At 41.6% G+C, this 15,783-nt stretch overlaps 1 protein-coding gene across 1 annotated transcript in view; it reads left to right on the plus strand.

Moving 5' to 3' along the window:
* TTC12 (tetratricopeptide repeat domain 12) overlaps nt 1-15,783 on the plus strand; it is a 103,795-nt gene that overhangs the window by 74,580 nt on the left and 13,432 nt on the right. Inside the window, 3 exon segments of the mRNA XM_075840981.1 lie at nt 257-361; nt 6,052-6,120; nt 7,140-7,241. Coding sequence (XP_075697096.1) covers nt 257-361; nt 6,052-6,120; nt 7,140-7,241 — 276 coding nt within the window.

Here is a 15,783-nt window from a genome sequence, read left to right on the forward strand (position 1 = left end):
GTTGTAAATACAAATGCACTTTTAGGTTTTCATTAAAATAAGAAATGTTTGATCTATTTGTATGATATTGGAGGCATGCAGAGGTTTAGTAGGGCCCCATAGACGTATGTTATGGCCCGAACTACATGGAAGTTGTACAGAACCATAATAATGACATGTGAATAAGGCTGAATTATCCATTCTCATCAAAAGCACGACTGTCCTACTGCAAGGATGTGCCTCGAATCAATGCCTAATGTCACTATATGTCTTTTAGGATGAGTGCAACTCCCCTGCTCTGGGAGAGGGACATAGAGACATTCTGGCTGCAATGCTTGGACTAATGTTTAATTTATCACTTGAAGCAAATTATGAAATCAAGGTAAGTGATATATTATCTATCATGTGATCGTATTCATTTAAATTAAAATGATTCAGCTACTTCTTTTTACTTAGAGGAGAAATAAACATAAGCAGCAATGATTTATAAAAAGTGGTGCAAAGGAAAAGTGGAGAAGTTGCCCGCACCAACAAATCAGGTTGCTTTTTTCCTTTTCTTTTTTTTTATAGGGGGTCGCTAAATGAGATCTGGAATCTGATTGGTTGTTATGGAAAACCTCTTCACTTTTCTTTTGCATCGGTTTTGATAAATCTCCCCCAATGCGTTGTATTCTATAACAACCAATCAGCTGCTCTTATACTGTAGCTAAATCAGTATAAATTAAATTGAATTGACAGATTATTATTGTACTACATGTTTTTATTTTGCAAAAAGTTTGTACTTTTTGTTTTTTGTATCAGAAATGAATTATTGTATAATTAAAAATGATGCAACTTCTAATATACTCTGTGTTTCATTCCGTCACCATTTTATAGATTTCTGTTTTCTGTCAGTGAATAAAAACATTTTTGTTTACATCTAGAGACTTACAATATGTCCTGGTATTTCTCTCAGCCGAGAGTTTACTACACTTTTATTAAATCTCGATAATTCTCTGTCTAAATACATCAGCAGCACAAATCACTCTCCTGTCCTGCTTTTGGTACAATGTTTGATAAATGTATTAGCCTGGAGTCCTGGCTATTTAGCTCACAGAAAATTGCCTGTATACAACTGTATCCGCTCCTGAGCTATCGGCAGGACTACGTCTGTACAATTTATCAGCCATTCTAGACAAGAATGTCTTTGTTCAGTAATAGCAAGCAGAGATCTTTAAAATTGTAAGGAATTTAAGCAAAACATTTACGAAAATTAAATATAAGAAAGCTTGAGAAGTTTTCATGATACAATGATTAAGCATTATTTACAAAAAACAACAACAAACAACTCTACATGTTCCAACAGATCCGTATTGGTACAGTTTTTAGGCCATAGAAGTCAATGTGTTGATTTTAAAAATATATGTTCCTTTTTTACATAGTTCACATGAGCATAATTTACCTCCGCATATCAGTGACATTACAAAAACATCCAAAAAATAATTAAAGGGAACCTGTCACACTGAATATGCAGTCCGATATGCAGGCAGAATGTGATACAGCAGGATTTGCTGAGTCGATATATTTTTGTAGGAAAAGATTTAGTGTAACTTGTAATTCATTGATTTTAATCCCTGTTTACCCTGTTTACTATGTGCTTAGGAGTCTAGTGGGCGGTCCTATTTAGCGAATGACCGTTATTTCTGTAGACGCATACATGGAAGGACTGTCCACTGGACTCCTAATCTCAGAATGAGCAGGAATTGAAATAAAAAACCAAATCCTGCTCTATAACATTCTGCACGCAGATTGGACAGAATATTCGATGTGACAGATTCCCTTTAAAGGCTTTGTACACATTTAAATTGTTGTTTTTTTTAAATTAAATCAATGTGTTTTGTGTTTTTAAGCACTTTTCTGATTTACTTTTATTAATGTTTGTTTCCACTTTTTACGATACAGCTTCTATGTATCCTGTTATGAACTTAGATTTGATCGCTATTAGGCCTCATTTACACGAGCGTATTATACGCGCGTGCGACGCGCGTGCTTTTCACGCGTGTCGTACGCACCTATAATAGTCTATGGGGCTGTTTAGACGATGCGTGAATTTTGCGCTGCGTGAGTGCGTTGCGTAAAACTCACGACATGTTCTATATTCTTGCGTTTTTCACGCAACACGCACCCATTGACTTCAATGGGTGCGTGAAAACAACGCATGCCACACTGACGGTCCTGCGTTGCATGCGCGAAAATCACGCAAGAGCTGTCAAACTCCTGAATGTAAACAGAAAAGCACCACGTGCTTTTCTGGTTACAAACATCCAAACGGAGTGTCAAATTCGAGATGAGCGCACCGAACTTCACCGGGTTCGGCCAAACTCGTTTTGACCGAAACCGGTAAAAAATGTTCGGGTACGCGACGTCAGGAGACAGTCACTGTCCACGGTGCTGAAAGCGTTAAACTGGTTCAGCACCATGGACAGTGACTTCCGCTCCGAAAATCCATGAACCTGTAAAAAAAAAAAGACGTTCTGACTTACCGATAACTCCGGTCCGACCTCCCGGGATGACAGTTCAGTCCAAATGACAGCTGCAGCCAATCACAGGCCAAGCACAGGCTGCAGCCAATCACAGGCCAAGCACAGGCTGCAGCCAATCACAGGCTGCAGCGGTCTCATGGACTGCGGCGTCATCCTGGGAGGTGGGGCCGGATGGCAAGAGAGGGACGCGTCACCAAGGCAACGGCCGGGAGCCCGGACTGGGGGAAGCAGGAAGTTCTTGGTAAGTATGAAAGTCTTTTTATTTTCACAGGTTGGTGTATATTGTGATCGGCATTCACTGTCGAGGGTGCTGAAAGAGTTACTGCCGATCAGTTAGCTCTTTCAGCACCTTGGACAGTGACGGGCCTCGACTACCTCATCTCTATGATGGCGGCTGCGTGAAAATCACGCAGCCGCGCATCATGACACACGGAGCTGTCAAATGCCTTTTGCGCGTTTAAAACGCAACAAGGCTGCGTATACGCAGTGCATACGCCATGCATACGCGCGCAAAACGCAGCGTTTTTTGCGCGCGCAAAACGCATACGCTCGTGTAAATGAGGCCTTAGATGGATTCTGTGTGTCAGAGACACACAGGATCCACTCTCATTCAAGCTATCAGTCCAACTGAACTGACGGAATTGGCTGAGAGAGAACGATACAGCTTCTATGTATACAGGACGCAGCCTTTTTTGGCCTTCAGGACACAGCCAATTTTTTCAAATCTGACATATTTCACTTTATGTGGTAATAACTTCGGAATGCTTTTACCTATCCAAGTGATTCTAAGAATGTTTTCTCGTGACACATTGGACTTTATGTTACTGGCAAAATTTGCTCGATACATTAAGTATTTCATTGTGAAAAACACCAACATTTATATGTATCTGCTTGTAAGACAGATAGTAATACCACACAAATGTTGCTAATTAACATCACCCATATGTTTACTTTAGATTGGCATCGTTTTTTGAACATCCTTTTATTTTTATAGGACGTTACAAGGCTTAGAACTTTAGCAGCAATTTCTCACATTTTCAAGAAAATTTCAAAAGGCTATTTTTTACAGGGACCAGTTCAGTTGTGAAGCGGATTTTAGGGACTTATATATTAGAAACCCCCGATAAGTCACCCATTTTAAAAACTTTACCCCTCAAAGTATTCAAAACAGCATTTAGAAAGTTTCTCATTTTTCATCTATTTTTTTGTAACACAGAAAGTTTTACCAGAGAAACGCAACTCAATATATATTGCCAAGATTCTGCAGTTTTTAGAAATACCCCACATGTGGCTCTAGTGCACTTATTGACTGAAGCACTGGCCTCAGAAGCAAAGGAGCACCTAGAGGATTTTGGGGCCTCCTTTTTATTAGAAAATATTTTAGGCACCATGTCAGGTTTGAAAGGCTCTTGCAGTACCAAAACATTGGAAATCCCCCAAAAGTGACCCCATTTTGGAAACTATACCCCTTGATGAAATTATCTAGGGGTATAGTGAGCATTTTGACCCTGCAGGTTTTTTGCAGAAATTATTGGAATTAGGCCGTGAAAATGAAAATCTACATTCTTTCAAAGAAAATGTAGGTTTAACTAATTTTTTCTAATTTCCACAAGAACTAAAGGAGAAAGTGCACCTCTACATTTGTAAAGCAATTTCTCCCGAGTAAAACAATACCCCACATGTGGTCATAAACGGCTGTTTGGACACACGGCAGGGCTCAGAAGGGAAAGAGCACTATTTGGCTTTTGGAGCTCAAATTTAGCAGGAATGGTTTGCGGAGCCCCTGTCGCATTTGCAAAGCCCCTAAGGGACCAAAACAGTGAAAACACCAAAAAAGTGACTACATTTAGGAAACTACACCCCTTGAATAATCCATCTAGGGGTGTAGTGAGCATTTTTAACCCACAGGGGTTTCATAGATTTTATTACAATTGGGCAGTGAAGATAAAAAAAATCCTTTTTTTCCAATAAGGCTTAGCTTTAGCTCAAAAGTTTTCATTTTCTCAACAAATAAAGGAATAAAAGAACCCCAACATTTGTAAAGCATCTTCTCTGGAGTACGGCAATACCCCATTTGTGGTCATAAACTGCTGTTTTGACACACGGCAAGGATCAGAAGAGAAGGAGCGCCATTTGGCTTTTGGAGCACAGATAGCTAGCTCCGGTTCCTGCCTTTACAGTGGGATGTCCGCTGTAACATACAGTGGACACCCACTGCTGATGACGCCGGCTCAGCTTCTGAGCCGGAAGCTGAGCCGGCGCCATCTTGCCGATGGTACCGGAAGCCTTTTGGGCCCCGCCGACGACGGGGCATAGGAAGATTCCGTTACTGGCAGACCGGGAGGTAAATATTAGGCCTCCAATCGCCTTTGCAGCCACCGGCAACCCAGCGATCACGTTGCTGGGGTGCCGGTGGCTATAAACTCCTCACATGCCTCGATCTCTATTGAAGCATGTGAGGGGTTAATCGGTCGGATCGGAGGCTAGCTCTGGTCCTGGCCGATACCTCAGGGTGCCAGCTGTAGCATACAGCTGTCACCCTGTGGTGATGTCGCTGGCTCAGCTCCTGAGCCAGCTCCATCTCTTCTACGTGGAATTGCGGGAAAACACCAGCTCCCATCACGTAACTGTACGTGAAATTGTGGGAAGGGGTTAAGGGTATGTGTATATGCTTAGCAAAAATCTTCTGAAAAGGGGAGTCTATGAAAAATGGCTCCAAAAATGGCTGAAGAAGTGACATGCACTTCTTTTTCGTGACCGTGTTTTTACACAGCAGTTTTGAAAAACGGCCACGTAAGAAATGCCCCGTCTGAACAGAACGCCGTTTTTCCCATTGAAATCTATAGGCAGATGTTTGGAGGCGTTCTACTTCTGATTTTTCAGCCGAAAATAGCCCATGTGAACATATCCAAAAAGTAAAAAAATGTTTTTTTGTTTTTTTAAAAGGAGCACTCTAATGAATGCTTTTATTGTGGCACCCGTTCGGAAACTACTCTTGGTAAAAGGTAGGGCAGGTCATTCTCTTACCTGGCATTTCGCTTCTAAACTATCCCGACTCTTGCTATGTCACGTGACCACACTGTGACTGGCCGATTTCTACAGCGTCTGAAATGATTACCGGAAGTCACTTTCACTATACATTCCTGTGAGACGCTCAATGTGAGTCTCATGGGAATGTATAGTGAAAATGACTTCCGGTCCACAATGCAGATGCTGTAGGAATCGGCCGGTCACAGTGAGGTCACTTGACATAACCATAGTCGGGATGAACTGCCCTACCTTTTAGGAAGTGTACATTTCAAACGGGTGCCACGATAACCGGAGTGTCTTTTTAATAAAAGTAATACAATTATGGACAAAAAACGGACAACTCAGAACATAATACAAAACAAAAACGGATACAATACAGAAACAAAAACGTAACAAATTGTAAAAACAAAGATCCGCATTGCGCATCTGTAATTGATCTGTATTTTCATACACAAGTGTGAAGGAGTTTACTTCAGAGTTAAATATTCACAGATATTCACATTACTGATTCCATTTTTAGGAGCGAGGAGTTGATATAAGTAGAAGATGTTTGTCTCTGCTTAGCAGTAACGAGGGAATCATTCTAACTGTAAGTAAATGAATTGTTCTTATAATCACTTGTTATTACACTGTAGCCGCGCTCATACTTTACACTCCAGCTGCATTACTAAATGGTTTATATTCTAATAATCCGTAGAACTGAAAGTCAATTTAACTTTGGTGAGAAAAATAATCTCCAATTTACAATCCTTGTTAACCCTTTAACCCTTGTTTCTGCATTGATGCTCAAAACAATATCAATGAATTAGTTGGTCTGTATGTTTTGTAGGCAAACATTTTCAAACAGAATTAAAATAATTCTTCCATATTTTTTCCTTTATATTCTGTCTTAAGGCAGCTTGTTTAATGAATATTATTTCATACATGAATTCTCCAATTCCCCCGTGCATAGCAATGCCAAATATGTGTACATTGTAACAAATGGCGTCCCTATAGCGTCAGGGACCAAGACCCTATTTTAGTTTTAAATGATAATTATTTAAGTACAGAATTTTTTTAATGAAGGTGCAAAAGCAGATATGTCTGGAGTAGAACACTCAGAAATTGGTGACTGGGAGTAATTATTGTACGTTTAGGGTAATGTACAGTCTATGTGACAGGAACATATTATTGTCTGAGCTCCTGACGTCCATGCAAAATGTGTTTGTGTCATGCAGTCTGTCTAATACTGGTGCTTTTGGGTTTGAGAAATACTTTTTGGGAAGAGGAACTTTTTAAATTCTTATTTTTTTTAATTGTTTTATTATATTTTTATTGTTTTATCTATTTTATTTTTTTTACATTTTACTATATTTATTCATTTATATATATTTTCCCTTCTGTCCCCATACACAGAGCATTGATAACAGTGATCTCATGGTAACAGCCTATTAGATTACTGTTACTAGTGATCTGTATACACCTACTTGCACAAAAGATGAGATCACCTTTATCCATACCCTGAGGCGTCTTTCAAATATGGTGATACATAGAGTAAGTTAATAATAATTATTGAATTATTAATAATAATATTTTGTCACTTAAATCATAATTGTTTTCTTTCTACAGAGATCAGTGGGCATTCTTAGCAGGATTCTCCCTCAATGTACTGCAGCAGTAGACCTATCGGTACATGAAGGCATTGGTAAAAAGCTCATCAAATTGCTTAAGGTAAATCTGTAAATGATCAGGAATAAAAAAAAAAAATTGGATATTGGGATTATTGAATCTTTACGTCTATATAAATCATTGCACTGGGTATGATAAGTATGCCAGACATTGCAAGGATGCAGTCGGAAATATCCGTGTGACCTTATATAATATGGGTATATTGTAGATAATTGGATGCACTTCACATTGAGTTTAGCTCAGGAAAACAGTTCTCTGTCACATAGATAATTATTTATTAACCCCTTAATACCGAAGGTATTTTAAACCTTAATGACCGAGCAATTTTTTAGTTTTTTCCATCGTTGCATTCAAAGAGCTACAAACGTTTTATTTTCCCGTCTACATGTATAAGGATTTTTTTATTGCGGGACAAGTTTTATTTTATAATAGCACCATTTTGGGGTACAAATAATTAATTGATTAACCTTTTATTAACTTTTTTTAGTGGGGTGCTGGAAAAAAACCTGACATTTCGCCATTTTTTCTGCGCCTTAATTTTACGCCGTTTCCCATATGACATAAATAACATAATAACGTTATTCAGCGGGTCGTTATGATTGCAGCGATACCAAATTTTATAGTTTTTTTTATGTTTTTCTACTTTTACACAGTAAAAACACATTTTTTTCAAAATTATTTGTGTTTGTGTCGCCATATTTTAAGAACCATAACTTTTTTATTTTTTGATCGATGCAGCTGTATGAGGGCTTTTGTTTTGGAATAGAGGCGACGGTTTTATCACTTTTTATCAAATTTTTTTGAAGGTAGAATGAATAGAAAACAGTAATTCCGGCATTCACCGTGCGGGTTAGATAATGCAACCGTTTTATAGTTGGGCTCGTTACGGACGCGGTGATACCAAATATGCGTAACTTTTATTATGAAGAAAAGTAAAAGTATTTTGTAAGGGGAAAACGTGGGTTTTTAATTTTTTTTTACTTGGGACATTTATTTATTTATTTCAAACTTTATCTAACTTTTTTTTTCGTTTTTTTTTAGTCCCACTAGGGGACTTTACTGTGTGATATTTTGATCACTATTAGGGTATGTTCACACGGCCTATTTTCAGCCGTTTTTCGGAGCGACGGAGTGTTTTTTGCGGCGTTTTTTTTTTACGTGTAAAAAAAAGGCAGCGAAAAACAAGTGCAGGACACTTTTTGAAACATTTTTGGAGCCGTTTTTCATAGACTCTGTTGAATAAAGCTCCAAAAATGACCATAAAAAAAGCAGCGAAAAACGCAGCGAAAATCGCGAGTGGCACAAAAAACGACTGAAAATCAGGAGCTGTTTTCTCTTGAAAACAGCTCCGTATTTTGAGACGTTTTTGACTCTGCGTGTGAACATACCCTAAGGGTATGTTCACACGCTAGACTAAAAATGTCTGGAAATACGGAGCTGTTTTCAAGGGAAAACAGCTCCTAATTTTCAGACGTTTTTTGTGCCACTCGCGTTTTTCGCTGCGTTTTTTAAAGCCGTTTTTGGAGCTTTTTTCAATAGAGTCAATAAAAAACGTCCCAAGAAGTGTCCTGCACTTCTTTTGATGAGCCGTCATTTTACGCGCCGTATTTTGACCGCGACGCCTAAAAAAAATGGCTCGTGGGAACAGAACATCGTAAAACCCATTGCAAGCAATGGGCAGATGTTTGTAGGCGTATTAGGGGCGTTTTTCTGGCGTAATTCGAGGTGTAAAATGCCCGCATTATGTCTGAAACCACTGCGTGTGAACATACCCTTATAATACAATGCAATACTTCAGTATTGCAGTGTATCATTGCCTGTCAGTGTAAAACTGACAGGCACCTGTTAGGTCATGCCTCTGGCATCACTAAACAGGCAATCACTAAAGGCAGACCTGGGGGTCTTTGTTAGGTTTCTGCCATAGAAACCATTGGCACCCCGCGATGCACGGGGATGCCAGTGGGATGAGAGAGGGAGCCCCTTCCCTCTAAAATCACTCAGATGCAGCGCTCACTATTGAGCGCCGCATCTGTGGGGTTAAATATGATCGGTCTCCGATCGTTGCCCTGAAGCCAGAGGCTGTTAGCAACAGCATGGGCTTCAGTAGATCCCCGCACGATGCGAGAAAAGTTCATTTGAACTGCCGATGTGAAAAGGCAGCGCTTCAGAAGAACTACCCCAAACGGCCGAGTTAAAAACACTATACGCCAGTCGTTAAGGGGTTAAGCGAACGGCTAAGGGTATTATGCCATATGAGTGGGGCACGTAATTTTCATATGAGTTGGGCACGTAATTTTCATCAGCTAGACATGAATTGGTTGTGTAGATGAAAGCATGTTAAATAAAACTGTTACAAGCTTTCTATTACAGTCTTGGCCAAAAGTTTTGAGATTGACACAAATTATGGTTTTCACAAAGTCTGCTGCTTCAGTTTTATAGTGGTAATTTGCATTAACTCTAGATTGTTATGAATTGCAATTAATTGCAGAGCCATTCCTTGCAATGAAAATTAACTTAATCCCCCCAAAAAAAAGAACATTTCCACTGCATTTTAGCCCTGCCACAAAATGACCTACTAATATCAATACAGTGATCTTCTCGTTAGCTCAGGAAAAAGTTTTAACGAGTCCAAGGCAGCTGACATCACTCTGTTATGCTGACTGAATTATAAGAGCAGACCGGTTGCTTTAAGAGGGGGATAGTGCTTGCAATCATTGTCTTCTTCTGTTAACCATGGTTACCTACAAGGAAACATGTGCAGTCATCACTGCTTTGCATCAGAAGGGGTTACATGCAAGGACATTGCTGCTTGTAAGATTGCCTCTAAATCAACCATTTATCGGATCATCAAGAACTTCAAGGAGAGAGGTTCAATTGCTGTGAAGAAGGCTTCAGGGTGCCCAAGAAAGTCCAGCAAATACCAGGAACGTCTGCTAAAGAGCTATGGGATTGGATCAACTCCAGTGCAGAGCTTACTGAGGAATGGCAGCAGGCAGGTGTCAGTGCATCTGCACACACATGGGTGAAGGCTTTTGCAGGCAGGTCTGCTGTCCAAGAAGGGCAGCAAAGGAGCCACTTTGGACTGACATTCTATGGGAAGTACAGGAAATGAACTGCAGAGGACTTGGGTACAGTTATTTTCTCTGATGAAGCCCCCTTCAGACTGTTTAGGAAATCTGGAAGAATGATTGTCTGGAGGAGAAAAGGTGAGCGTTACCATGAGTCCAGTGTCATGCCAGCAGTAAAGCATCCTGAGACTATTCATATGTGGGGTTATTTTTCATCCAAGGGAGTGGGCTCACTCACAATTTTGCCTAAGAATACTTCCATGAATAAAGAATGGTAACCTAACATTCTCCAAGAGCAACTTCTTCCAACTATCCAGGAGCAATTTGGTAATGAACAATGCTTTTTCCAGCATAATGGATCTCCATGTCACAAGGAATAAAGGATAACTAAGTGGCTCGGTGAACAAAACATTGAAATTTTGGGTCCATGGCCAGGAAACTCGCCAGATCTCAATCCCATTCAGAACCTGTGGTCAATCCTCAAAAAGCGGTGGACAAACAAAAATACAGAAATTGTGATAAAGTACAAACACTGATTAGGCAAGCATGGGTTGCCATCAGTTAGGATTTGGCCCAGAAGCTAATATCCAACATATTGAGTCTTTGCATAAACTTGATGTATTTGTCAAGAAAAGTTTAAAAACTTATGAAATGCTTATAATTGTACTTCAGTAACCATGGAAACATCTGACTAAGGCCGAATTCAGACGACCGTAGTATACATACGTGTGACGGCCATTAAACTAACGGCCATCACACACATGTATTTCAACACAACCGTTGTTTTAGCGGACCTCGTGAAGGGTCCGTTGATAAATAGAACATGTCCTATTTTCATCTATTTTCATGGATCCCTTGACAAACTCACGTTTATGGGGATCCGTGAAAACGTGTCCTGCACGGGTGCAACTTGGACGTGAAAAACTGCTGTTAATTTAACCATTGCGCCATTCTTCTTCTCCCTGGTATCTGAGCAGATTGAACAGGGATGTTTGTAATGAGTCTCCCCCTGATGGGCCAGGATTCTCACATTATATTCGCACATTACAAAGTTTTCCTACCTCAGTAATATTGATCATTGCCCTGAAGTGAAGTGATATGCTGCTTCCCTCTGGGATCTCAGCAGTCCTTCTAGTGAGGAGGATGAAGAGACAAATGTGGTCACTCACAGCACAGGGTCCAGGGCTGCCAACACTAAAGGCGCACAGCGCAGCTGCTCCATTTGCCCTATGATTAATGCCAGTTCTGCTAGCTCACATTACATTGTCCAGGGGCGTAGCTAGGGGGGGCAGGCGGGGCATGTGCCCCGGGCGCAGCTTAGAGGGGGGCGCCAGCACCACCTCCTCCTGCACTATAATTGTACCTGTGTACCTGCGTTCAACCCCCTGGAGACCTGCGCAGAAGAGAGCAGGTCTCCAGGGCTGCCTGACGGCGTGGGAGCGGGAGTAAGGTGAGTTTGAATAGTTTTTTGTTTGTTTTTTTAAATTTGTAATAAAAGTGTGTGGCTGTATCTACAAGGGGGACTTTATCTACGGGGGGGGGAGCTTTATCTACAAGGGGGACTTTATCTACGGGGGGGTGTCTATCTACAGGGGGGGATATATATTGGGGTGGGCTATCTATGGAGCACCATATACAGGGGTGGGCTATAGCTACAGGGGGGGCTATATAGTATATAGCCCCCTGTAGATATAGCCCACCCCTGTAGATATAGCCCCCTGTAGATATAGCCCACCCCTGTAGATATAGCCCACCCCTGTAGATATAGCCCCCCCTGTAGATATAGCCCCCCTGTAGATATAGCCCACCCCTGTAGATATAGTCCCCCTGTAGATATAGCCCACCCCTGTATATAGCCCACCCCTGTAGATATAGCCCACCCCTGTAGATATAGTCCCCCTGTATATAGCCCACCCCTGTATATAGCCCACCCCTGTAGATATGGTCCCCCTGTAGATATGGTCCCCCTGTAGATATGGTCCCCCAGTAGATATAGCCCACCCCTGTATATAGTCCCCTGTAGATATAGCCCACCCCTGTATATAGTCCCCCTGTAGATATAGTCCCCCTGTAGATATTGTCCCCCTGTAGATATAGCCCACCCCTGTATATAGTCCCCCTGTAGATATAGCCCACCCCTGTATATAGTCCCCCTGTAGATATAGCCCACCCCTGTATATAGTCCCCCTGAAGATATAGTCCCCCTGTTGATATGGTCTCCCAGTAGATATAGCCCACCCCTGTATATAGTCCCCCTGAAGATATAGTCCCCCTGAAGATATAGTCCCCCTGTAGATATAGCCCACCCCTGTATATAGTCCCCCTGTAGATATAGCCCACCCCTGTATATAGTATCCCACAAATAGCTCCCCCTATAGTGCACCACAGAAATCCCACCCCTGTATATAGCCCCCTTGTACATATAGTCCACCCCTGTATATAGTGCTCCACAGATAGCCCACCCCTGTATATAGTATATACAGGGGTGGGCCATCGGTGGAGCACTATATACAGGGGTTGACTATCTAGTGGAGCACTATATACAGGGGTGGACTATATGTACAAGAGGGCTATATACAGGGGTGGGCTATCTGTGAAACACTATATACAGGGGTGGACTATATGTGGAGCACTATATACAGGGGTGGGCTATATCTACAGGGGGGCTACATACATGGTTGGGCTATCTGTGTAGCACTATATACAGGGGTAGGCTATATCTACAGGGGGGCTATATACAAGGTTGGGCTATATCTACAGGGGGGCTATATACAGGGGTGGGCTATCTGTAGAGCACTATATACAGGGGGCTATATACAGGGTTGGGCTATACGTGGAGCACTATATACAGGGGGCTATATACAGGATTGGGCTATACGTGGAGCACTACATACAGGGCTGGGCTATATCTACGGGGGGCTATATACAGGGCTGGGCTATCTGTAGAGCACTATAGGGGGAGTTATTTGTGGGACACTATATACAGGGGTGGGCTATATGGGGGCACTATCTACAGGGGGCTCTATGGCAGACACTATCTACAGGGGGCACAGTGTGTGTGTGGGACACGGTGTATGGTGCTATTATAATTAGAGGTGCAGTGTATGGCACTATTATATTTAGGGGTGTAGTGTGTGGTATAATGATAACTTTATATTTATTTATAGGTGCAGAAATGTTGGAAAAGTGAGAAGCTGAAGACATCTAAGCGGCAAACTGCAGAAATGGCTGTGACCGGGAGAAGTCATCATAGAGGTCTGGACCGGATGGAGAAAAATAACTAGAATCTGAGACGTCACCGGTGAGTCACTTAATGTAAATGTTTATTCTGCCTCTAATCAGTAATGTAGTCACTGTATGATCTGCAGTGAGATGATGGGTGGAATGATTATGATAAGATGTATTTTTTGTGAAACAGCAACTCCCAGCATATCCTTAGCATTGTTTGGGCCATGCTGGGAGCTGTAGTTTTACGCCGTACATACCTATACGGCAGGGGTTGCACTAAATTGAGCTGTATTTGTGCTGGTGCTGTATATATGTACTGAGCTTGGTTCTGGTGTTGTGTATAGAACCATATTGCTTGTAAAATGTACAAATGTTTTTATGCTCGCGTTACATAAAAAGAAATGACACGTCGATTGGTAGAGAAAACAAACACGATGAGGGGGAAGGTGATGTCGGGAAAGAGGTTAGGGGGGGGCGCCAAACTGAATCTTTGCCCCGGGTGCTGGAGAACGTGGCTGCTGTAATCAATGTCTTTATTACCTACCAACTTCTCTCTACTGACACACAACCCGTTTCCAAATCCCGGTGAGAATTCGAGTTATTTTAGAGCTGATCAGCCAGATATTTATGCTGCCCTGTCCGAGGGCAGTATAAAGAAGTGGCAGACACGCTGATTTCAGTGTGCTGTCACTTATTAGTAAATGTGCTGTAGAAGGATGGGGACAGCATTAAAATATAGACTCAAGCTTACAGAGTGAAAGCACGCTAAAACCAGTGTGTCTGTCACTTCTTTATGCTGTCCTGGGACAGGGCACCACAAATATATGAAAGATCCACTTATCTTTCTCAGCAGGGAGGAAGTAAAGGGCTGCAGTAATTCAAGTCTCCTCCTACCCTGGCCCAGACTGAAATTATTGAATTATGCAAATTAAAGGTGTTGTCCACTACTGGACAACTGAGGACCTATCCATCGAATAGGTCATCATCAGTACATGATCTGTGGTGGCTCGACACCCGGACCTCGCACCGTTAAGCCGGTCCGGCTGCCACTGGGCATCGGACGTCCATGCTGGAAGCAGGTGGCTCCGGTCATGGAATTACGGCCGAGCTGCAGTATTGCAGCTCTTTTCCTACTCAAGTGAATTGGAGCAGAACTGCACTTGGGCAGCACGGCCGCTATGCAATGTACGGAGCCAACTGCTTCCGTCTCTGTACATTGCATAACATCCAGAGCCCTCAGACCACAGGAACAGCTGATTGGTGCGGCGTTTCAGGTATCGGATCCGCACTGATGATATACTGATGACCTATCTGGTGGATAGTTTGTTAGTTGTCCGGTAGTGGATAACCCCTTTAATGAAGCTAATAAACAGCATAGAGCAGTCTATTATTTAATTCTAGAATAGAAACTTGAATTTACACATTGAGAAGAAATTTTTAAGTGGATCACTGGAGGTAGTCTTTAACATATTCGCCCTGTGTAAACTTTGTCTTAGGCCGATTTCACAAAGCCATAATGTGGCTGCAGTTTTTACTGAACCAAACTTTATTCACCATAGAACTTCGCTTATAGACCCCCACCCTCATGGCTGTCATACGTGAATAAATTGGTAATGTATTCTTCTCTAGAGTGCCAGTTAGAATCTATAAATATGGTGGCATACAGCAATCTATTGGAAGATAGAGTGGGGTATTTGTGATTTCCATTGTGTAGATACCAGTAGCCTTCGCTACTGCTTATAGTAATCAATAGTTGCTGCAGTTGTTTTCACCCTATATGGCAGGAAATCATGCCCAACAGTCCAAAAATGGAAAGGGCTTTTACCAGCATTCCTGATATTTTAGACAGCCCAAAATATACACTATATACCCTAGTTCTTGAATCTGGGCAATGGCACCAAATATGCATGATTAAATCAATTGTACGCATATATCTCCAAAATTCATGATGTCTATCAAATATGACAAGTCATCCAAGTCCTGCAGAAGTGAAGACCATCACACTACCACGACCATGTTTGATTGCTGGTATGATGTTCTCATGGTGGTATGCAGTATGAGCTTTATGTTAGAAGTAGTGAGACCAATGTCTTTCAAAAACTTCCACATATGACTCTGCAGTCCACAGAATATTATGCCAAAAGTCTTGGGAGTCATCAAGATGTTTTTTGGCAAATGGGAGATAAGCCATTGTATTCTCTTAGGTCAGCAGTGGTTTGCACCTTGCAACACTCCCACGAATGCCATTTTTTCCCACAGTCTCTTTCTTATTGTGGAATAATTTACAT

This window comes from Rhinoderma darwinii, chromosome 10, assembly GCF_050947455.1.
Source record: "Rhinoderma darwinii isolate aRhiDar2 chromosome 10, aRhiDar2.hap1, whole genome shotgun sequence".
NCBI lineage: Eukaryota > Metazoa > Chordata > Amphibia > Anura > Rhinodermatidae > Rhinoderma > Rhinoderma darwinii.